General features: G+C 39.5%; 1 protein-coding gene across 2 annotated transcripts in view; it reads right to left on the bottom strand.

The window, feature by feature from the left end:
* TAF4 (TATA-box binding protein associated factor 4) overlaps positions 1-25,376 on the bottom strand; it is a 36,695-nt gene that overhangs the window by 5,821 nt on the left and 5,498 nt on the right. Inside the window, exons 3-13 of one of the 2 annotated variants that reach the window (XM_064391402.1) lie at positions 9,463-9,629; positions 8,602-8,721; positions 6,845-6,964; positions 5,986-6,108; positions 5,201-5,290; positions 3,906-4,160; positions 3,580-3,724; positions 2,963-3,077; positions 2,187-2,356; positions 1,448-1,578; positions 680-805 (exon numbers count right to left, since the gene is read on the bottom strand). In XM_064391402.1, the coding sequence (XP_064247472.1) occupies positions 680-805; positions 1,448-1,578; positions 2,187-2,356; positions 2,963-3,077; positions 3,580-3,724; positions 3,906-4,160; positions 5,201-5,290; positions 5,986-6,108; positions 6,845-6,964; positions 8,602-8,721; positions 9,463-9,629 (1,562 nt within the window). Of the gene's footprint in view, positions 1-679; positions 806-1,447; positions 1,579-2,183; positions 2,357-2,962; positions 3,078-3,579; positions 3,725-3,905; positions 4,161-5,200; positions 5,291-5,985; positions 6,109-6,844; positions 6,965-8,601; positions 8,722-9,462; positions 9,630-25,376 lie in introns of those variants that run through there. The other variant, XR_010348368.1, reaches the window with a different exon arrangement.

Here is a 25,376-nt window from a genome sequence, read left to right as displayed (position 1 = left end):
GCCTGTTGCAGGGCTTGACAACCCTTTCAGTGATGAAATTGCTCTCAATATTCAATCTAAACCTCCCCTGACGCAAGGAGGCCATTTCCTCTCGTCCTATCAAATCCTGAGTGTTGTTAATCCCTTACATTCTTTAGGCCAACAACAAAATTGGATTTTGATACTGTCAACTCATGCTGAATCATAAAACTAACAGAAAACATAGGTTGATTTGTGAATTATTTCTAGGGTACTCTTATCTAACCATATTCATTCTATATTCACTGAGTAAAACTACAGTTTAATATTCACATTCATGTTTACATTAACTGCTTCCTATTTATTGTATTTCTCCAATTTGTAACTATCTTTCCGAATTCTATTTCTAGTCTCTCTCTATTGCATTTATGAGTACCACCAAGCTATAAAATCCACCTTTCTTTGCCAATGCAAAATGCAAAAATTAAATTTCAATACTCCTTTTAATTTGGGAATGTGCAATGAGAGTGGCAAAGAAGCTGCTTTCCATGCTTTACAATGAAAAGCAAAACTGAGCTCCAGTTGAGAACACATTCATCAAGTTCCATCTTCGAAGATGAGTCTTCCCCTTCATTGCAAGTGTTTTAGAATGAAAAGAAACTCTGCAGTTTTGATGTCAAAACTGACACTTTGCAAACACGTGTGTAAGCCAAGCACTTGCCTTTGCTGCGCGCATTAAAATTTCCCTTTCTTGTTCATCTTTACGCTGCTTTTCTATTTGATCAAGTTGTTCAAAGAACTTGAGCTGTGCCCGGACGTCACTTGCTTGTTCATATCTTTCATCATCCTGGAAATACAGCAAATACATTTCTCATTACTCCCTTAAAAACAAAGCTGTTAACTTGTACTGTACTGGGGAAGAACATACAAATTCAAAGCTCCAATGTTCACTTTGTCCTTTTCAGACAAATAGCAGGAGTATATTTACACCAGTCAAACCAGCTAGAACTCTTAAAAGCATTTTGTTCTATTCCATGAATCATCAGATTTTGACTTCTAAACTAATATCATCACAGCTTTAACCTCTCAAACATATTTCACAGAGCTGTGTGGTTCTTTAAACACTGCTCAGGCATTTGCATCTATTAGGAACACACATCTGTCAGATAGCAGTCTCCTGGGAATTCAAAGCAGTGCTTTTATCTGTCTGACTCTACAATCACTCACACACTAAACATTTGACATAATAAATAAAGGGGAGGGCACAGCTACTCTGCATTTGTTTTAAAACCATTTTGTATATGCAAGCTGAAAAGCTCCAGTCACCCATGTGTATTAATATCCTAATGGAAGGTGAATCAGTCAAAGAGAATAAACAACCTGATTTCACAGAAAAAAGAACACCTGAACTCCTGCATTACAGCCAACACCACAGCATGCTGAATTTGTGCAATTTTGCCATTTGAATTGAGCAATTAAATACAGTTACCTTGTAGGAAATATTCCTTTGTTGAGCAGTCTCTGATAGTTTTTCCACGAGGTTTTGTAGTCTTTGTTGTGTAGCATGTGATACGTAGCTAACTACATCAGGATGGATTTCTGTTATTCCATGTTTTTTACCTACAATCAGAACACAAGTGGGTTGCAAAAAATCATTTTACAATACAACTAAATATGAGTAAAATGTCAGCCATAGAAATTTAAATCCCTTTTTCCAAATATGATTTGCACATTTTTCTCAGACAAGGATTAAATAGGAAATTACACACATATTAAAATTCATATTAGTTTAACAAAATTGACAATCTATTAATAAATGCTGTGTACTACAGTGTAACAAAGAATTCAAGATTGCTTTTTGTTCCACCATCAATTCTAAATTACTAAGTAAAGCTGATAAAAGTGCTTCTGGACTTATTTCATTGTTTGTGTCATGCTTGATACACCTTATTAGTTTATACAGTCAGACTTTCAGCCAGATTGAGTAGTTTTGATGTTGAATTGCCACCACTTTAGAAGGCAAATCTATGTTTGCTATTCTTTGACACTATTCTACTTTCATAAGACAAATGATTTCCCACAAGCATCTGAATATACCAGAAAATACCAGAAGGTAATTACTCCAGCAACTTTTAATTATTCAAACCAATTTATTTGGAAAATGCCTTTGATTAAACCTAAGAGTAGTGAAATTTGTTTTTATTAATGTTCAAGATAAAAGAACATACCTATTTCTAATATCCTTCTTTGTAAAGGTGCTGGGAAAAGGAAGGTTTCATCTTTACAAGACCTTGTTAATGTGCCCACGAGCTCAGAGTTTGTTGCCAATATCCGAGCACTTTCTTCTGACAGGTTGACTCCAGCCATTGATGCAACATCATTAATGTCATCATCATCCCTTAAAGGAAGAAAAATTTATTAGAATCATAACATTTAGTGCTTATCTGCACACATTGCTATGATACCACAGCTGCACATAATGAATTCCACCATAAACCTGAATAATTAGTTTTTACATTTTATTTGCTTTCGTGATATAATAAAATACAACTCATTTGTTTGTAAATGAGAAATTACTGCTTTGACTTCAAAGAGCACTAATTTTGTACTTCCTGTATTTTCCAAGATCCTTTCTTATGTAATGTTTCACCACCTTGAGAAACAAGAGACCTGACAAATCACTACTACAAAACAATAATAATCTGCCCTCACCACTAAGACAGGCTGTACCTCACCAAGTAACTCCAGCAGAGCTGGGAGAAGTGAAGGAATGAATTCCACTTGCTTGTCTGGGCAGGAATTGTTTATGAGGTTTAGTGCCAGCTAAATGCTAAAACCAGTCTGGCACGAGTATGTCCAGTGCTGTTTGTTGAAGTCTTTAATGAAGAAGCAAACCTGCCCCCAGAAAATCCACCTCTAGGTTATTTTGGGTTTCCCCAGATGGATTCAGCACACCAGGAAGGTCTGAGTTCAGCTGACCAAGCACAAACATACAGTTCCTCACCTAAAAGAGCCTCCCCCAGGTTCTTTCAGTTTATTCTTCTGAGCAGCAGCTACTTGTGTCGAAACAGTGGCAATAGCTTTGTTTCCAGGTAATACTGCTGGTTTTACCACAGGTACTGCAAGAAAACAGACAGGGTTTGTATTCCATCAATAACAGTTCACACATGCAAGCCAGGAGTAGTTATGGCAATAGGTCTGGTACAGAGTTGACCTCAATAGCTTCTGTCAGCATTTCACCCAGGTAAAAACAGGACCCTTCCCACACAATTCCAGCAGCCAAACAACATTTCTCTGTCAATGCTGTCCTGACAGATCTGTACCCCCAGCCACTATGGCACTACACAGTGGAAGATTTTAGCAGTAGTACAAAAAGGGCACTTATGAACTGACATTCACAGAACCACAGAATGGTTTGGGCAGGAAAGGACCTTGAAGATCATCTCATTCCAAACCCTCTGACACCTTTCACTGGACCAGGTTGCTCCAAGCCCCATCCAGCCTGGCCTTGAACACTTGCAGGAATTGGGGATCAACAACTTCTCTGGGCAAGCAATCCCTAAACCACACTTCAGGTAATGCTTTCAAATATGGCACATCACAAATATCTTGACCTCTTACCTGTCTGAAGCTGATTCAGCTGGATTTGAGGCGTGGTGAGCATAATGCGACTGTGTGGTTGCCGCAATGCCACCATGGGTGTCTGTGTCAATGTTACTTGTGGAGGCCTTATCAATGCCCCTGCTTTTTGAGACTGCTGGATAACCTGTAAATAACAAGGAAAAAAAAGGAAGTGTAAAAAATCTGAGAATCAGGTGGCAAGAACAAGCCCTATTTAAATTATACTTTTTTTATCAGATCTTTGATTGAGCCAAACCACCAACTTAAGAAGTACTATCAAAAAAAACCCCTGTGCAATAACAAACGCTGCACTCCAGCTCACATACCAGTGGTGTGGACTGCCCTTGTTTACTGACACCAACTTGTGTGGGCTGAGTGAGGCTGATGACGGGTTGCTGGAGGGTACTGGTGACAGTGGCAGTGGCCTTGCCCGCCGTGCGCTGCACCGAGGAGCTCAGCAGCACGGCCGCCGCCGACGGGATCGTGGCTATCGTCGCCTGCGTCGTCGGCTGCTGCTGCTGGCTCTGCTGAATGAAAGCTGCAGAGTCTGGTGTTAACTGTCTCAAGGCAGGTAAACTCCTCTGAAAAGGGGAAAGGGAAGAGTTTGGTTGAGTTGTTTAATCCTGGCTCACACAATATTAACTGTAAAGAAGCAGCGTGTTTTGTTTCAGTTCATTGGATTGGTCTGTGTGCACCTGAGGAAAGGTGAGCACACAGAAATCCCAACCTGCTCCTATTCAAAAAGCAGGACAGAGGGACAATGCCTTTTGGATATCATGGGCATGTAGGCTATGCAGCCTACCTGGAACCCCTGGTATGTATTTAACAACCCAAGCCCATGCTGCCTTCCTTGACTGTCGTCCTACGGTTTGAAAGTCACACTGGAACACCAGGGAAGATTTCAGAACAGCTCAACAGAAACCACGGTGTTTTGGTGGCTTCTTAAATTAGTCATTTTCTTATGGCAACAATTTTTGTCCTCAGGAACAGCTCAAGGTTGAACAAGCATTTAAAAACCCAGAAATGTTAACATACACCTACAACTATATCCCATAATCATACATTAGTCAAGGAGCTACATTCTTACTATTCAGTGCTGTTGTATTTTCACTGATGGTAAATGTTTTGCAATAAATACTATTTCGAGATTTGCTGAACTACTATAAAATTTATGTCAAATGTGATTTATCATTGGGAGATGACAAATTTCCTGCTTATCCAAACCAGTTTACAGTACAGCCAGAACTTTCCCAGAAGGTACAATTTTCTATATCACTGAATCCCTTTGCTTTCTAAGACTAAAAAGAGAGCAATAAATCAATTCATAGGTTTGTGGTTTAAGTCACAGAAATAAAACTTTTCAGATTTCTCAAAAGAGCTACTATGTGTCACCATGGTAGAAGTTACATTACTGCCTGTGCCAACGAATCACAGCAACAAACTCTAGGAACTAAGACACAAAAAGTAATTTTTTAAGGGAGCAAAAGCCTAACCAGGCACCATTTAAAACTCCCTTTAACATGATTTTGGAATTCCACCTATAATGGCAAAGGATGTGCTTGTGTTCATTGCTGCTGACATATAAGCACAGAGATAAAGGAAAGTAGTGAAGAGAAGTTACCTTCAGGAAAGGCACAAGGTAAGGTTGAGGTGAAGAATTAAGTTCTCTGTAGAGCCTACTGGTAAAGTCTTCTGGTTCAATTTTTCCATCCTTCAAAACAGAAAATGCAAATGAACAAACTTGTAGAAATTAATTTTTTACAGATATCCAACACCAAAAAAAAAATTAAGACTTGGGAACATACTGAAATTAAGTGGTTTTATCATCCCTTACTATTTTTGGTTACCAATAGCTTTACGGTAGCGACCAACTTTACTACAAATTTCAAGTAATAAGACCTAAAGACCTCTGGTTAGTGCATGATGGAATACACATAACCATAACTTAAAGGTTGCTAATATGTAGACTAAGCAATACTAGTATTCACTTTATAAATATTAAATAGATCAAGCTTTTATATTAGTAACAGGCAACATTTATTACCTTTTTTTTTGTCATTTCTTACAGTCAACTATTGCACCAGCTGTAGTGTTTTCCCTCAAGTACATAATACATCTTTTTATTCATTGTTTTATCAAAATGTAGAATTTAAACAGCCACTACTTGCATTACTCACACTCCAACAGAACTCATGTTCTCATGCATGAATATAAGCAGTAATAAACGTAATGGAAAATTTATTAATCTATTTTAATTCAGAAGAGGCAAAGTTAATTTGAGTAGCTCCAATTTTATAAACTCTATCCACTAACAAAAAACAAAAAAAAAAACCCACAAAAAAAACAATTCTGAGTCTGAATTTGCCCAGATGCTGTATTTTACAACTTCTGATGAACTTTTCTTACCAGCAGATTCTGTACTAATTCCTTCACGTTAGCCGCAGTCTCTGTGGACTGTTTTCCAGATGATGCCAGTTTTATTAATGTGGACAGAAAGTTTTTGCACTTCTTCACATTTTCCATAGTTTCCTTAGAAGGAAGGACAAAAGGAAAACAATCAGGGAAAGGAAGACAAACTCCTCTTAATCCATGATCTGACCATATACGCCATGAAATAAAGTCCTTTAATTCATCAGTATAAAGTAATATTTATACATGCATATCCCTCATATTAAAACATAAACAGACTGAGATTATTATTTTTCTTCATATACTCATATGTATTGTACCTTTTTGTTACCAAAATTTAAGAAATTGTGATTCTTCATGAAATTAAGAAGCACCAAGTGTTTTAAGAATGGCACATTGTATATGGGAAAATATGTGTTTTGTCAGGACAAAAAATAGTAAAGCTGTTGTTTCACAGTGCATAGTACATGGATTCTCCCTGTTTTGCAATCCTGGAAACATGCAGCTTGAATCAATCAGTGACAACTGCTTAGCCTTTCTTATACTGATTCTCCTCCACAGTGCTGAACAATTCACTGTTCTATAAAATATATCTAATACATTTTTTAAATGAGTGCTTTAATACTGTTACAGAAACAAAACCACTTTGACACCTATCAAAATTCAAGTGACCTGTACCCACACCTTGTAAATTATATGGTTCTATTAAAGTTTACCTTTTCAAGGTCAACAGCTCACAGGATTCCTGCATCTTTACTAAGCTCCACTCCCATCTGTGATTACATGTATGTGTATATATGCACGTCATGCACACGTGAGTGGACAAAAAGAGATGTTACATTTCTCAGAATCTTACTGTGGCAGCAGTGGAGGTGGCCGTTGTCCCTTGCACTGTTCTCTGAGGAGTTCCAGTTTGTACAGCTGTTGCTGTCCCCAACGTGGTTGTTTGTGCAGTACCACCCAGAACAATCTGAGGCTGCAGAGAACAAAAACACAAGATTATTTTTCCGTGGAACCTACCAAAAGCCTGTTTTCCTGAGCCATCAAACAGAAGATGAGCCACAGGGCAGCAGAACACCTCTCACAGCTCCTATAAATAAGTTGCTCACGGTCTGGTGCAGTGGAAGGAAACGGCCACCAGATGGCACTAAAAACATTCGAAACCGGAATTCCGAAAGTTGATTAAAAATTGCGCGATTTTTGGGCACTGAATAAAACACAATCTCAGCCAGTGGGGTTTCAAAGCTCAGCTAAAACAAGTGCTGAATTCCTGTGAATTCAATTTATCTTTCTACCTGCTTCATTAAATGCCACTTCCAAAGGGAGGAATTCCTAAAAAGGCACAAATGACACAAAAGCTTTGGTCTTATTGAGGCATTTGTGATAAACAGGAAAAATATATTATTTTTTACTTTTGTAGACAAATTGGTAATTTGAAGTAGAAATATCAACTCCAAAGAATCACAATTACAAACAAGATCCTCTCACATACACAGCTCATTCATGGGCTTCCAACAGTCTAATTATTAACAACAACCCAGCCTGAGAGACAAATTCCTACCAAGCTACAACTGACATTCAGAATGCTCACAAATCATTTGTAAATTTACTCTTTATACAAAGATGCACAAAAAAACAGGCTCCCCTGCTGCTAAAGCTAACTTTATTAGTATTTTGGGAGAAACTAAAGGAGAGAAGGATTTAATTTGTCTCTTTTTTTTCTGAAATCAGGATAAATGAAGTCCATGGTGTGCTCATTACAGCACAAAATATGCAGATGGAATGATGGGGTTTTTTTGGTTTTTTTTTTTTTTGTCTTGTATAACAGCAGTGCAAATTAAGGAGACTCAGTTAGGTAAATTAATTCTTAGATCTAGAAAGACCACTGGCATAGGGAAAGGCTCTCTGAGGGGAAAAAGGTTAACTGGATGCATAGCAAAACCTGCATGTTTTAAATTAAAACTCTCTAATCCTGTCTACTCAAAGGATGAAGAAAGCACAATGAGACAGATTAGGCGACAGCAATCATATTGTATCACTGCTGCCTGGAAGCCATGTGGAGAGTTTCACACTCTTGCACTGTTTTTTAAACTCTTGACATCTCAAAAATAATGTCCAAGCAAGCCCAAAATGAATAGATGCCAGCCCAGACTGACATCAGTCTCTCTGTGAGTTATCAGTCTCCAGAAGGACACAGACTAAAAGGAAGAAGGCTTCAGAAAGAGAAGGCTGCCAGTGCAGTCATCTTTGCAATTGTGAATTTTGCTGCAGAATTCAGAGGACTGCAGATCCACCACAGGAATAACACCAGAGCCCAAATCCCAAGGGGAATTCTTGTCACTTCCTTTAAGCAGAAAGCATAAAGGTATTTCATTTTAGTCAGCTCTGTGATTGTACAAACTACAAACACAATACCTTTCAATGCAGATATGTATAGGTGTAATATGAAATAATACCAATATACATATAAAAATTATACCTGTACATCCAAATTATACAGAGACCTGCAGATGTTTTAGAAAGGGTAATTTAGAAAGGCTTCCCTGCACTGAGCAATTGCATTTCCTGTGTGCCTGGCAGTCCCGTGCACACACCACTTCCCCACACGCTCACCTGCACAACCGGGGGGCGCTGCAGCGTGGTCGTGGGTTGCACTGTAGTTTGAGCCTGAGACACTTGCTTGATGATAGTAGTTGGTGTCACCTGTCGTGCAATAATGGGTGTTCCTGGAGCCTGGGGAAGAACAGAAAAAAAATCATGAACACATCAGTGACTACAGTTAAATACCAACTGCTTTATCTAGTGTTCTCATTCTGCATTATTACAAATAGCAAAGAATGCATCTGAAGCACTACAAAACTCTGAGAAGGATTTTCAGTCTTGAACTTAATGCAACTGTCAAAATCTTGGTGCACGTATATCCATATCAATTTTTTTCTTTTAGTCTTGTATTTATTCTGGGGAGAAGAGTTGTACACATTAACCATATATGGTCTTCTTTATATCAAAGTTTTCAACTTAATGAGATTCAGATATGTAAAAATATTTTTGATGAGTAACAGCCAAGCTGTAACAGAATGAGGAACAAAATGCAATGCCTATGCCTTGTGGAAAGTAGATTTAGATTAGTTATTTGGAAGAAATTCTTGGCTCTGAGGGTGATGAGGCCTCAGCACAGGTTGCCCAGAGAGGTGTGGACTCCTCAGGCCTGGAAGTGTTCCAGGCCAGGTTGGGATGGGGCTTGAAGGAACCTGGTCTAGTGGAAGGTGTCCCTGCCCATGTCAGGAACTGGATGAGCTCTAAGGCCCCTTCCAACAGCTTTCCAACACAAACAATTCTGAGATTCTATGAATCTATAAAAGATCTTTACATCCCAGTTAGATCTCTGGTTTCTTCACTAGTATCACACCTCACTGTCTCATGTGGTCTGCACAGGGAACAAAACAGTTTTAGCAGCACAGCTTCTGGACTGACCTGCACTGTGGATATCTGCACTGGGGGTGCACTGGTAGGTGTAGCAGGACGAGGAGTCAGAGTGTTCTGAGGCTGAGACTGGGCGTGTGCCTGTGCCTGCATCTGTGCCAGGGCTTGCTGGGGGATCATCAGCAGCTGCCCGTTCTCACTGCGCACCAGGACCATGCCTGCAAAACAGAGAGTGGTCACGGAACACATCCTTTGCAAATATCAAAGAACTTATTCTTCTGTTTGTATTTTTTAATTCCAGTTGGGTACATATGGAATTAATGTACTGCTGAAGGACTAGGCAGCTAGCAGAGAGGTAAGGTACTTTGTCTAGAATAACTTAATTTCAGTAATACTCTATCTAAATGCTCATTATGGTGTGCATCAGAACACAGTGAGTTGTATCTGCCCCAACCACAAATATTCCATGTGACTAGAAGTTAAAACGTTCGTGTAAAAATCCTACCTGCTCTTCACCAAGAAATGTGTTTTATGAGACACTACAAATAGAAGAAAATGCTGCCATTAGGCAAGATTCCTGTTAGTTTGGCTTTAAGAGGGGAAGAAAAATAATCAAACCTAGGCTTCGCCATCAACAGCAACACAATTGTCTAAGTTCTAAATTAATTTCCCATAACCAATTTAGTAATGAAAGTGGCTATAAAATCATAATCTCTCTCATGTGCATCAGCAACAGACTGCACTGTGCCGTGTTACACCCCAAATGAAAAATAAAACAGAGAGGGAAATGAGGAAGTCATTCCCTGCTCAGCCACTCAGATCAATACACTTAACCCCACTGGGTAGCTGTAGGGAACCAGATTCTAACAGGCAGATTTTCAGATGTGATTCTCTCTTCCTTGAAGGCACAAACAGGATCTGGACAACATGAACTCTTTGCCAAGAGCTCCTTCATTCAGTTTGCCTCACTCAGTCCCCGAGAGCCTCAGGATCTCATCAGCTCTGAAAAAGCCACCAAAGGAAACAAACTGGGCACTCAAAATTAGTTGGCTTTTCTGAGCAGCTACAGGAAGAACCTTCGCCATGAAAATCAAGAGGCACTAGTGAAATCAGAAAGTTTTTCTTAAGGGCTGTTCAGTGAATCAAAAGCCCATACACGCTCCCCAACAATATCTGGAGATGTGGTCTATTGCATCTCAGAGCATGACTACTTCAAAAGAATCACGCTTTTATTTGCTGTTCTATTCTGGTGAAGTGCTGAAATGTTTACAGACAACGCCTTAAACAGTTTTCTTGGACATTTTTACAAGTAAACTGCAAAAATTCATATACTGATTTCTACAAAAATGAGTTCAAAAGAAAAGCTTTAGTTGCCCCTATTTTTTCCTTACACGCTCTACATTAACTCTCTTTTAACGAAGCAGAGTCACACAGAGATGTTAAACTAGTTTACATCCAAAATGTGACTTTCCATCACAACTTATTTAAAAGTGTTAAGGTGGGACCCACAAAGTGCTATGGACAAGTGTTATATCTAGAAACAAATATCCTCAAAGTGTTTTTCTGTAGGAAAGGAGGAGGGGGAGAAACTTATTTATTATCTTGCAGACTGTAGAAGTAAATACCCTTTGTTTAGCTGTCAGGTCCAAAAAACTATTTTCCAAGCCATTCCAAACAGTAAGGTCTCTTCTCCTGTAACTTATGTAGGGAGAAGTATTTCCTTTAAAACAGCAAAGGCACACACCAGCATCATCTCCACCACATCTCAGGAGAACTTAGAGACCTTAAAACTGAACACACAGCTTGATGCTGGGGGCTGCTCTTGGAACCATCACTACATTCCCACCATCAGCCTAACACTGTGGGGAGGGGGCTACTGACAAAGGACAGAGAAACTGAACATTTTAAAGACTACAGAATGACCTGCTACTACACCAACCTCATTCCTGCACCAAAAGAACCTGGCATCCCCTTCTATGTGCAAACATAAAATCTTGGGAAATTAACTTTAACTCACATTGCCCATTTTTGTCATTCCTCATAATTATCAGCTGAAGCTGACCAGTGGAAATCTTCAATATTATTATAAACTAAATCATCAGTACAGTGAAAATCTGATTAGAGGAGCTATTTTCAAGTCAACATCAAATATTAGGGCTTTTTGAGTACTTATTTAGTTTCTAGCAACTGAAAAGGCCCCATGCAACTACCTATGCCCAAGCTTTCAGAAGTCCTTAAATGCCACAGAACTACACTGACACCCCACAAGAAATCCTTTTTCCTAAAATTCACCAGTTTGGGAGTTCCCGAAGGTATCCTAAAGTTAATGTGCCATCCAAATTCTTCAAAGAGTTACATATTTTTTCTTTACAAAGCAACATGAGAAATACTAAGCCCAGCTTTGGATGGAGGGGGTGTGTTTTGAACTTCTTTCTCAGTGCAAAAGTGACTGAAGTTATTTGAAAGCAGCAAGGCAAGCAGCTCCCCTGCAGATGAGACCTTTACATCCAGCATCAGGCAGTGGCCCAGAGCTCTGTGATACCTGTTCCTGTCTCCAGCTCAACACACCCACTGCGCTCAGCAAGGTGTCTGCACCACACACCAACACACCACTATGGTCAACTTACTGCTTTGCTCCTCAAAATATGAATGAGGAGAGAGAAAAGATGGGAAACAATGACAAAGTGAAGGTTCAATACTCCTGAAGTGCAAGCACAACATCTGAACAATGAAATATTCTCCCTGAGCTACATGCAAAATTAGAACATGCCTACACATTAACATAGCACAACTGCTCAAACAGACAGTTGAAAAGCATACTAATGTGAGCTTCAGAAAACATATCAAGAAAGTTCAATTTTTGGCAGCAGACAGACAAAACAATCATTTGTAATTCAAACCCTGACTCTAAGCACTACCCTGTTAGATTTCTAACTCCAGGAAGTCTGAAGTACTTCTTTCAAGTATTGAAGTCATAATAAAAAAGTAACTCATACAAAGCCACATTTATATCTGTCAGTATTTAAATAGTTCTTTCATTCCCACTCAAATTTGATACACAGTTATTTTTAATTTTTCTATTCTAACATGTCATTAAGTCAGCCTCTACCACTGATAAATTCCTGTGCACACAAGGCTACATACAAACATAAAGAGAGTTACTACCATCTGACTAATCCTGCACAAACTTTAATCACACAGTATGATGACATGAGACACTTCACCTGCTTGGAATGTTAGCTTGTTGGTGGCTGGGTGACTTTGGAAAAGGTGTAAGAATTCAGAATGTCATGGACTTGAAATTTCTGTGCAGAAATTCTCCTGTACTACAGTGTGCAGGCAAGGAAGTTTTGACTGAACACAAACCACCCTTCCAGCTTGATGGGAATTCTTTAGAAAGGGAGATGGAGCTGCTCTCTGAGCTTCTGTCCCCACAGTCCAGCTATAAACTCTTTTCCAACCCAATTAGCTAAAAAAAGAACCCACTAACCCAAAACTATACCCAAGCTGGCATTAAGTGGATTTTCAGCGAAGTTCAGAAGGGTCACTGGAGATAACTCGATTATGAATTAAAATCAAAAGTCCCGTTTATCTCCTACTTTTAAACAAAATCACTGTGGGACTGTAACACCCCCTCTCCCCATCCATACATGAATCTCAGTTAATTCATGACAGTGGAGAACAGGAAGACCTGACAGCCACACGTGCAGAAAAATAAATTTCTTTCCAAAACTTACATTTTAAATATTTAAACACAGGTAAGTATCATAACCTCAAACTCCAATGCATAAGGCGACAAATGCTGAATGAACCAGGTCTGGACTACCAGGTACTAGAGGACAGCTAGAATTGTATAACTTATCTCACCGTTTCTATTAAATTCAGCAACATATTTAAAGATGGAAAATATCTTTCTGTTTTATCAACTAAGTTTTTGTTCCTGGATTAATGGATTAATTACTGCTTGAGATCAAATAGCTAATAAACATCATTGGAAACGTTCAGTTAGAAAAAGGTGACAATAAAACTTGGCCATTTTAAATATCTTTCTGCCTTCTTTTTCCTAGAAAGTCTGATCACATGCACTCTAAAATCATATTCACTATTAAAAATGCAAACATTCAAGAATTCTTTCCAAGTCTCTCATTAAAAAACTAATTAAAATTAAAATTAATTACCATTTTTGTTAGAAGTTAGATGCTTAAGAGAATCCTGAAAGAGGTTCATATCTGAGTTTGAATTAAACAATTCATCATGGCTCCAAATGAAGGATTAACGAACTTGGTTGGCTGTTTCTGATGCCAGAAAGATTTGTGTTCCTGACCAGCACGATGGTCACCTCACATGTTCTTGCTGTGAAGACCTCCCCAGATCAATCCTGTTTACATGATTGCTCAGGATGGAAAATGCCATCATTATGTGATGTAGCTGCATGATTCTGCAGGGTCATCTTTGCCTCTTGCTTATTTGTAATTCCATTTGCTAATGACATTTCCATTTATAAAGTGTTGTGCTTTGGGGATTTTTTTCTTTGTTAGTGTTTTTTCAATTAATAAAATGTGTAAAATCATGCACTGGAATAAAAAGTGAAAAGTGCTGGCCATTGGACATATCAGAAAAACACAAACCAGACTTCTTTTCCTAATACTTCCCTCTTTCTTTGAAACATGGATTGGTTTAACAAAGACTAAAGAAAAAATTAACGGAATTATAAGGAAGACCAATAAAATATTTTGTAGCCTTTGCAGACCATTCTGATTATCTGTGTAATGCCACACACACACAACTTTCTTACTAGAGAACCCCTACATCCAGAAAACCAACCAAACTAAAACAGTTTCCAGATTTGTTACCAGTTCTTACTGGTAAATCTTGATTAGTAATATTTATAGGAGCTGGACTTTCCAGTGAGGGAGATAAAACCATCTGCAGACACAGCAGCATCTTCAGATCAGTGTTCTGAGGAAGTGCACAGTGCAGCAGTGTCACCTCTGACAGCCACACCCAGCAGGAGGCCACTCCAACAGCAGCGTGTCCCAGTGTCACCCTTCAGGGTTACACTGCATATTCCAGTGTCACCCCTCAGGATAACACTCCCTATCCCAGTGTCACCCTTCAGGGTTACATTGCATATCCCAGTGCCACCTCTCAGGATAACACTCCCTATCCCAGTGTCACCCTTCAGGGTTACATTGCATATCCCAGTGCCACCTCTCAGGATGGCTCCATATCCCAGTGTCACCCCTTAGGATAACATTCATTATCCCAGTGTCACCTCCAGGATAATGCTCCATATCCCAGTGTTACCCCTCAGGATAATGCTCCACATCTCAGTGTCACCTCTCAGGATAGTTCCATATCCCAGTGTCACCCCTCATGGTAACACTCCATATCCCAGTGTCACCCCTCAGGATAATACTCCGTATCTCAATGTTACCTGTCAGGGTAACATTCCATACCCCAGTGTCACCCCTCAGGATAATGCTCCATATCCCAGTGTCACCCCTCAGGATAATGCTCCATATCCCAGTGTCACCCCTCAGGATAATAGTCCATATCCCAGTGTCACCTCTCAGGGTAACATTCCATATCCCAGTGTCACCCCTCCACGTCTCAGGGACTCCACCCATACCATGGGGGACACACTGAGGGACTCCCTCTCCAGTTAGCAAGCACCTTACGGAGGACACAGCAAGGTGTGCTTGTGCTTGTCACAGGGCTTGACACTGTACAAGGACAAAACTCCTGCCTGTGAAATACAAACCCTACACATGACCCTGATTCAAGTGACATCATCTGTCACTATCTGGTCCCAAGTGACATCATCTCTCTTTCTGATGCACACACTCAACAGAAGAACAGAAGGTTCAAGCTCACAGATATTGTTTGTTACCCACAATGTAGCTCATGGTTAATCCAGATCAAGTCAGAACCTAAGAATCTAGACTTTTAAGAAGATGGTTTTTTCTGAGACGTAACAGAAGAATTAATGGATGCATGATCTTGAAAGGGGATGGAGAATATCCTTTCCTAGTCTCCTGAGGAAAATCTCTTCTTAAAGTAAAAAGGTAACTATAAACTTCCCAAGAAAAACCAATTGGGGTCAGGGAGAACTGTTAGGCAGCAAAGAATCAATAGACACACATACTGATGTTCAGAAAGAATGCCCAAAGAATAACCAGAGGACTGATGCTTCTGGTGTAGAAAGCCAAAGTCCCTACAAACTTCTCTAGAAAAGGAGGTTATTGATCATACAGTGCACTGACATCTGACAAACCTTCAAATCCTAACTAGATTTGCCAGAGAAGTTCACTAAGAGGTTATCTCCACGTCAAAGCCCTTTGGGCCTTAAGCTCTTGAGCACACACACATTTGTGGCAAGATGCTGCAAACATTTGACATGGCAGAAAAATCTGACAGTAATCCTAAGTGGGCTGTGCCATATTAGCAGGAGAAAGCTTTAGGAAAGAATCCTTTTGGTATTGTCAGAAGAGATTCTGTTGCAGCAAAAGAGAAAGTGAATGTGTGTGTAAGGTTATGCAAGTTATCACACCACAAAAACCATCTAAAGCCAAGGGGCTGAGCCCATGCTCTGTAACTGATTGGATCAGGTTACACAAGGACCCCAGAATGATAAAACTCTTATAAAAAGGACAACATTTTTAAATTTTTTCCAATACAAAAATGCTGGAATACCTGAGTGGGAGCTGGAGAAAAAGACAGCTGCCAATACAAGCTACAGGAAGAGCTTTCAGGATAAGTGGTATATGTGACAGGGTTCCTTACTGCAGAAAAGGGAATGATAACCTGGTACTAACATCAGTGCTGTCCAACAATCCACCATTCCTCCTCTTCCAGTAACTGATCCACCCGGAAAAACTCCCACTCTACAGGAAAGAACCTATTGAAGTCTACTAGTCCACTGCAGCTCCATGAAAATCTGGGTCATTAAGGAAATCTTCCCTAACACTAGACAGTTTCTAGCAGATTTAGAATGATTTACACATATTAAAGAGCAGCCTCTGTAGCAAACCAGATGAGTAGCAGCTCATGAAGGACATCTATACACCAACTCATGAGAAACAGGGATTACAAACCAAGCCAAGTAGAACAGAACTGTAAATGATAACAGAATCGCAGATTAGATGTTACTGAAGACACTCTACTTTGTACTTCAGGAGAAATGTGACCACTGTTAAGTATATATTAGATATACTTATGTTTAGGTGCTTAGAACCTCAGGAGATCTGTACTGCACAAGTCCAGAAAAAATTCTGCTTGAACTTCCTTGCCCAAGCCTTCAACCTCATCAGCAATCTGAGCTTTCCAGTTCCATCAACAAACTTGGTTGTTTTGTGATTTCTATAAAGACACCTTAGCTCCAGAAGGATAAGCACAGTGCCTAAGGAGAAGTCTCCCTAGTGCAGGGATCAGGAGGTATCAGGGAACCCAACAGCTCAAAATGACCCCATGACCATGTGAGACTGCAGCTGCCCTGCACTGGCACGAGGAGGTCAGGCTGCACAAACACAAGGCAGTGGCAGATATGTTCCCTGCTGAGCTGCAGGTCTGCAGCTCCATAAACTGCCAGGCAGTGACAGAGCTGTCCAGCACACAGGACAAACCTGTGCCAGTTCCCTGGTGCCTTGCTCCAGAGCAATGGGCAGCCCAGAGCTGCAAGGCTGAGGTTCTGCACAAAGCTGTGCTGAGCACACAGGACACCCTGTGCCCAGTGAAAGGGACCTGGAAAATGGTCAGCTCCTGCTGCACTGAAGGTGTGCTACAACTCACCATGAAAAAAAACACGGCATGACTGCCAGGTGTTGTTCAGAGCACCTCTAATACAAAATACTTGGAGTTTCTCCTGGCAGGCACTGAAGACTGGCATGGCACAGAGTTTTAGACATGAACTACAAAAGCAAATTCCATTTCCTTTTCAACTCATGTCACTCTGGAGTAAAGGAGAATTCTACCCAAACACAGTGACTAAAAGTTAAGATACAACATTCAACAGCAGCACTCCACTGCTGGCTACCACTACTCTATCCAACACGGATTCCAACCAGCCATTATGGTCTCAAAAATATTAATTCTTCAACAGCTGATTCATTATTGTTGTCAACACAGGTGAAAGACACATTTGCAAATATCCTCAAGAATCCTCACAGCAGTGCACAGAAAGTGCATTTTGTGCAGACCAAGTACAGAAGTTCACATTATGAAAAACTGCTTGTTTTTCCTTACAGAAGAGTCAATAGACAAAAAACTCAATTTAATTTTAAAAGCTTTTGCTTACTCTTACTATGCAAGAGTTCTGTTTCAAACAACACAACTGAACTGTCTAAAACTGTACTGTCTAAAAGGTAAAGAAACTAATCATTTGCAAAGGATTGATTCACAAACCTTTTAAGAATACAGTTAAAGGAATAAGGTCATGTTGGAATGCCAAAAAGACACTGCATTTAAGAGTGATCCCATACGTAAAAAATCTTACCTGCTCATTTGAAGAGGTGTGTAAGAACTGTTCTGGAAAATACATCATTTTATATAGCAACAATTGACAAATGCTTCAACAACAATGTGATTTGCAACTATTTTCACTTCTCTGGAAAGCTAAATTCCTTGAAAGTGTGTTAACAATCCTTTCTAGTCAAGGATACAAAGCTAGAACAGCAGAGTGCTCTGTCAAATTGCAACCCAATCATCACACAAATCTGTCTGATGTCGAAACAGCTAAGAAAAACACTATCAAGAGCTAAACCAATTGCTTTAATTATTGATCTCCAAGCAATTCAGATGCAGCTCTGCCATTAATTTCAATATACTTAGATCAAACAACAAAGCAATTATACCAAAATCAGATTTGTGTTTGAGAAAGGAAGACACAAAATAAAGTGTCACTAATTCTTTATGTCTGTTATTTTAAATAGGAGGTTTTAAAACTCAACCTGTCTTTATTTGTGACAGTTTGCCTCTACCAAGGTGTGTCAACATTAGTGCTGTTCAAGCACCTAAAGAAATGGGAATGGCCGAGTTAGTTTGCATTTATTACCAGAGTCTGCACAGAAATACTTAATGAGGAGTAATGCTTTAAATCAATGCTTTCTTCCTTCGGAATGCAAGAGCCTAAAACAACTAAGTCCATGAGAAGCCACAAAGAACACATTTCTTTAATTTGTCCCCACTGTGAACGCCCAGCTCAAGGTATACACTCTCTGTAATTTTAGCTGATGCCACCTTTTCAGCTGAAGCTGTGGAGACCCAGAGCTGGACAATTCCACTGACTGACAGCTCCCCAGGGCAGCCTCAGCACAAACATTCCCTCCACATCCTCCTCTGTGAATTCATGCCTCTCTCACTGCCCATACAGAATATGCTTTGAGAAGATGCCAAACACTACGCCTGCAAGTTCAATACAAGCCATCAACTGGGACATGACATTACATGCCATTTGGCTGATAGCAACATTTATTAAGTAGCTCTGCTTTTGCAGTTAGTCTGAACACAGAAGGAGAATTATTTTCACACCTGTAAGCCTGAATTCAGAACGCTTTTCAACAAAATCAGGTTTCGTTTTGATTTTTACTAACCATCAAATGCACAGTCCTGAGTAATGACTAAGCTTAATGACTGGGTATGACTAACACTTATAAATAATTAGTGCCTTTTCTCCCCCTCCCCCATGGAGGACAGGGAAGGAAAGAAAAATCAAATGATACACTGGCAAAAAAAGGAAGAAAGAAAGGAACTAAGAGGTTGAATCTCAATGCATGAACACTTGTATATTCTTCCAATCCACCCTTAATACTACTGCAAACATGACTGCACATAATGTCTGTTAAAAACTACTGATTCCTCATGCTTGTCTTTTAACTTCCACACAGTTCAGTCACTGTCAGCCTCCCGAGCCCAGATCTCTTCTCCCACACTGATCCCTCCACAAACACTCTTCTGGTCCCCTCCATCCCCTCTTCTGCCACAGGTGCTGCAATTCCTCAGTGCTGCTCCCCGGAGCTGGCACTTGTGACTCATGTGAGCACAACTGGTCCCACTCGCCACACCACGACTCAGGCCCAAAGCACCTGATGTTATTGTTTGGGAGAGAGGCTCTAAAATGAGCCCTCCCTTACAGAAATGTTTGATTAATAAACTGAAGGAAGGTGTGCAGACAACTCAGTACAGCCTTGCTGCACCCCAAACCCTCTCAGGAGGACTCGAGCACAGCACCACACCTCATTGCCTGGCTTTTGTTTATACTCTGATGTCTGGAGCACACATTTTTCAACTGCACTGGTTGACAGCACAGTCTATCCAGCACGTGCTTTATTCTGCACAAAAGCACTGTGATAGCTTTTAACAGTTCAGCTACTCTCACAAGCATATTTTAATCAAGTTATAATCATAAGTTAGACCATTTTTACAGGAGAGGCTTACTCAATTCAATACAAATCTTAGGACAGTTCATGTCAGTCATGTAAAATAATATTACACACTGCTGTGATTTTTATGTTATTCATTGTCTAGGGTATGTGTTACTGTAAAATACATTTTAGTAAGGCATTTTAAGGGAAAAAAGCATCAAAATTAAGATACATAGCATTCATAAGTTACAAGTCAAATTTATAAACAGAGATCTACCATGGCAAAAAGTTACTTAATTTTCATCAATATCCTTTTCCAAATCCCACAGAAAGAGCTTGGAATCCAAACTGGACCTTGCACTAAATTCTGTGCAAATACAAAGTAAAAGCACCATCCCTATTTAACCTATTTTATAACACATTTACACATTTTGCTGAGCATCAGCCTTTGACGTTCAAAGTGCAACTTTTTGATTACTGATAATCTAAGCACAGAAACTCATAGTTTTAAAATGTTATTTTGAGTCTGACAACAGCCACAGACCCAAAGATCATATACATTGTACAACACCTTAAGACAGTTCTGCTGAGATGCTGAACAGATCTCACTGCAGGTATATCAATTCCTTATAATTATCACCTCTTTCCTGATTACTGATAGATCTATACCATTATCCAGTGACAATAATCAACATTTTGTTCTCACAAAAAATATTCTATATTTTTAAAAACCCTTCAAGGCATAAATAAGACCTCAAGGACAACTATTTACATTAAATATTATGCTAAAGACACCCGAAGAGAATTACTCCAAGAGAAGATGGCTTGTGCTAAAAAGCTGGCTCTCAGTTGAGACACCTGCACCTCCAGAAGACAACCAGCATTTCCAGGAAGAAACTCCCACAGATTAGAACTGTTTAAAAATTTCCAGAGTAAGCTGAGGTAAAACTGTCCTAGAAGGTTTAAAACAACCAAAAAGCTCTATTTATGTGTCTATGGAAAAAAAAACCCTCATTTAATTTGAAATATGTATGATCACATAATCTTTACACCTGTTTAATTACAACCTGTACACAGACCAGGCTGTATCAGCAATTTTGCTTCTCCTACAAGGAAGCAGATACAGGAGGGCTGATACAATTATTTGCACACAGGAATAGACCTGTGGCTGTGCAAAGAAAAAGCCCTTTGTCACCTGTGAGCAACACTCTCTCCCTAGAGTCTGGCCTTCCTTCACACGGAGCTTTGGGGTTCATAACACACCTGAAATAGCTCCATTGACCAGGACTAAAACCTCCTCTCCACCTTTGTGATAGATACACGTGTTTCTCTTCAGTTCTGAGAAACTGGATTTTCAAAATTCTAATCTTCATGCCACTACCTTTCCAAATCTTCTTTCACAGGAGATAATGTGCCTAACAAAGCTAAACTTGCTAACAGTCTGCCAATTAGCAAAAGCCCTTTTTCCTTACATGAAGCAATGGCAACAAATTCAAGAAGTTTCAGACAGATTAATGGAGTTACAAGCATTCATAAAGTTTCAACACAAACAATAATCTTGACAAGAGTAGCTATTTTAAGGTAAAAATTATGATTTTGAATATTTCTGACCAAAAAAAAAATAAACACAGTAACAAAAAATGTTTAATGTGTTAAGAGACTTCTATGTCCAGTTCTTTCTGAGCAGACTCAGTATTGATCACACAGTTTTTACACAAAGCAACCTTTCCACACACCAGTACTTTCTCTTTCCTTGAACCTAGGTAGTTTAAAAATCCGTGTTTTCAGCTGTGTTCTAGAACTACTTCATAAATATTTTAGAATGATATTTACATATCATTTCCCAAAACAGGGAAGACAGACAACAGTAAGAGTTCTCATACACCAAAATACTTCATTTGAAGAGTTTGTGATATAATTTGTCTCTTATCAGTGGCCCAAACTCATGCATTTTCACCTCAGCTTGCTAACAAGGCTGCAGCATCCTCTATTAGCAAGGGATGCAAATCCTAGGCAACATTCAAATTTGTGGTCCTCAAACCAAGAAGGTTTCACAAGCGACCTGCTTCAATTTCCAGAGATGGAAATTATGTAACTTCTTGCAGAGTGCAAAACACTTCAAAAGAAATAAATCACTTCTGGTTATTGACCAATAACCTTTATCACAAGCTTAGTGATACCCAAAAACCCCAGAAGATCACAATTTGAAGATCATGCAGATATATCCATACATACACTTCCAAAGGCTGTTGGGAACAGTATTTTTCATAACAGAACTGAACAATATGTAATCAGAGTTAATAGCTTTCATAGCTTAACAGATTCACAATTATAGTCCCATTAGATCCCATCACTTAACAACACAGTCTTATCAGATGTGCACAACATCAGGACACTTTTTACAGAAGCAGAAAACCCCATTGCACAGCTCTCTGAGGCTCAGGCTCTTTGGGGTACAAAGCCAAGCTTGCAGAGTCCTCAGCTATGGAAGGTGCAATGTGAACAAACACAACTTTCAGTCTGGTGACATATGGCAGATCTGATGTAGCAGATTCCAAATAAAGCAGAATGTTCCTTTTGCTGATACATGATTTGAACATAAAATCCACCCTGCACCCAGAAGAGTTCTGCAGAAGAGATCCATGGTCATCTTCCAGAAAGACAGATACTGCTTTACACGCCAAGTACAGGACTCCCAAGCTCCAATCCTGGCAAAATATCGATTCCTGCATGGCCTTGGGCAAGTCAGAACTTCTCTAACTTGCTCTTTCCTCCAGCTCTAAAGCAGAGTTTATACTACTTTATTTACCAACCACACAGGCAGGTTGCAAGGATTAAAGCATTTTGTAAAATGCTTTGAAAGTGAAACATGCTGTAAAACTCTAAGAAACCCCCATTGTCACGGTGCACTGCAGACATTATTTTTAACAAAATCGAGCCATGCCAACACAGTTAACAGGCATAATATTGGCAGCACATGCAACATACAGGGAAACTATAATGAGGATATGTTTGAACTCGCTTACTAGTCAGTGAGAAATAGAAACAACCACATTCCACTACTTCATAGTATTTCCCCTGCTCCTTCCTGTGTTCCTCATATTATGGGATTCTGAGGATTTCCTCATCTATCTACATCCTAGTTCCTTCAGGGACTTCTGGGGTACATGTTTCAAGTACAAAAACCCAAAGAATGAGGCACTCAGTATGAAAAAGTAACATAAATTGCTTGCTTTGATTTTTCTCAGTTGCCACCCTTCTCCATTTTTATACACTCTCCTTTGCCCAATCACCTACTACCCCAACTCCCAACTGAAGGAAACAATTACTCCTGCAGAAGTTATTTTTCAGTTACTCCACCTCCCAAAAGTACAACTGCTCAAGTCAAAAGGACCCAAACCCATGCTTTAAATAATGTGTTCAGGCAGTTTTCCCATCCTAAAGCCACCACAACCACGGCCTGAGTTAGAATCCTTCCTGGATAGTGAACACAAGCTAAAAACCAATCCGATTCTACAAAAAAGCTCCAATTTAACACCAAATGAAGTTTTGAGCCTCTAAAGCATGAAGAAACCCCTGAGTGTGCATATTCATGTAGGACATCTTCCAGGATGTGCAGATGTAGAGCACTGATGCTCTTTCAGGTATCCTTTGCTTCTGGAAAGCATCAATGATAAGTTTTAACCACTGCTAGAGTTCAGAACTCAGGAACATCCCAGTGCTAAAGGGGTGCCTTTAACAGCAGTGTCTCAGTCTATGAAAGGCCCATCCTGTCCTCACCACAGAAAAGGCACATGAGATGGCTTTGATAAAGAAAGCAAGGAAGAAATCTGTAGTCTCATCCCCTATCATCAGCTACTGGCAGATCCAACTGAGTTTTGGGAAAGTAATAAAGAAGTTTTATTTTTAGATACAAGGCAAAACAATTCTCCTTTACAACAGCTGCAGAACTGCACCACTGCTAGTGGGAAAACTGGTCATGATGTAGAAGTAAAAAAAAAACCCCATGATGACATGCCATCCTATCTGCTATCTTCAAACAGGACTACATTCATCAAATCATATTTAATCAGGAAAATAGCAGTCTTTATGATCAAGCCACCAAATTTTCGTAACTACTAACAGTCATTCAGAAGGTAAAAGAAAAGAGAGGGACAGAGGGAAGTGAAAGTTTCTAGATTTCAATTTCACCTAAGCCAGTGGAGAAAACCATCCAGAACTACCTGCTCTATGCTATTCTCATAGTGGTGCTGCATACCCTCAGCACTCACCAATGTGCTCCTTTCTCTAAGCAGACACCTTAAAAACTTATTATGAGATGTTTATACACAAAGATACAGCAGAAGATAGTAGCAACATAAATTTGCAAGAAGAGAAATCAAATCTTGGAACCCCAAGCTGACAGTACTGCTAGGTAAGCATAAACTCACACATGCTGGGTTTGTACTACAGCACTGCTGGACAAGATGGGGTTTTCAAATTATTTTAAAGTACCCAAGTTTTGCCAGTTCACAAGGTGATTCTACCCTGTGTCAGCAATGACCTCTAAACACTTTACACACTCTTACAATGCAAAAGATAAATTTTAGTGCATGATCCCAGTTATACTTCTCTGAGCACCTCTAACCACGGAACACTGACTCACCACTTTAACAAAGTCACTGATTTTCTACCTCTTACTGTATTATTGTACATAACACATTTCTCACTACTGAAATACTCAGCAACAAGCTTCATTCAATTTATTTCCAGTCAGTTTCAGCAGTGTTGCATCCTTAAGGCAGTATTGTGTAAACTTTTGTTCCTACCCCCTTACAAAATTATTTCACAGTATTTCCATCTCTTCTCAAAGAGGGTGTGAATAAGGTTATTTTGGGACCATCATTACACAAATCTGTCCAACTGGAGCACAAAGTCCCAAACACAGGCTCCTGAAGAAAAGACTAAGGACAACAGTCCCCTTCCTCAAAGATGCCAGTAGTGGAAAACCATCATTAATACACAGATACAATAGCTCAGTTCCTTGGAGAAGAAATACACCAAAATCCAGTAAGGTCACAATAATTATGGCCCACTGGCTCTTCAAACATCTCCAATTTGTCAAGATTTGTCAATCAGTCAAGGTCTGCTGCATAATTACCTTGATGTGATACAAAGCATTATTCTAATAGCAATATATTTTAAAGACCATTGATGGAGTTTATTTTCCACATGGTCTTTCAAAGAAAACATTTAAAATCTTGTAAGGTTTCTAATTTTCAACTCCCAGCTTATAACTCCTGCTGACATTTTACATTCTGCTTTCCATACATGTGACACTGTAACTGTATTTTGGAGAGCTAGAAACAGTAATTCTGGATAAGAAAATAACAGTAAAAAGTGTGCTGTCATGGTCAAACCTTCCATCAGAATTTTCTAAGTGTTTGTAACTCTTGGTGTAAAAAGCTGTGTGTGCAGTGTATGATTTCAAACTGCTTCAAGCACTGTCATAGAAACTCTTAGTAGCACACACTATTAACTTATAGAAACAAACTTCTGAATGTAAATTCAATGCAAGCAGTAGGTGCACAGCACACAGGCACTGCAGCTTCACAGTACCAAACT

Source organism: Passer domesticus, chromosome 16 (assembly GCF_036417665.1).
Source record: "Passer domesticus isolate bPasDom1 chromosome 16, bPasDom1.hap1, whole genome shotgun sequence".
Classification (NCBI taxonomy): Eukaryota; Metazoa; Chordata; class Aves; order Passeriformes; family Passeridae; genus Passer; species Passer domesticus.
Note: the sequence above shows the minus strand (reverse complement) of the source record. Positions and strands in the feature narration are given on the sequence as shown.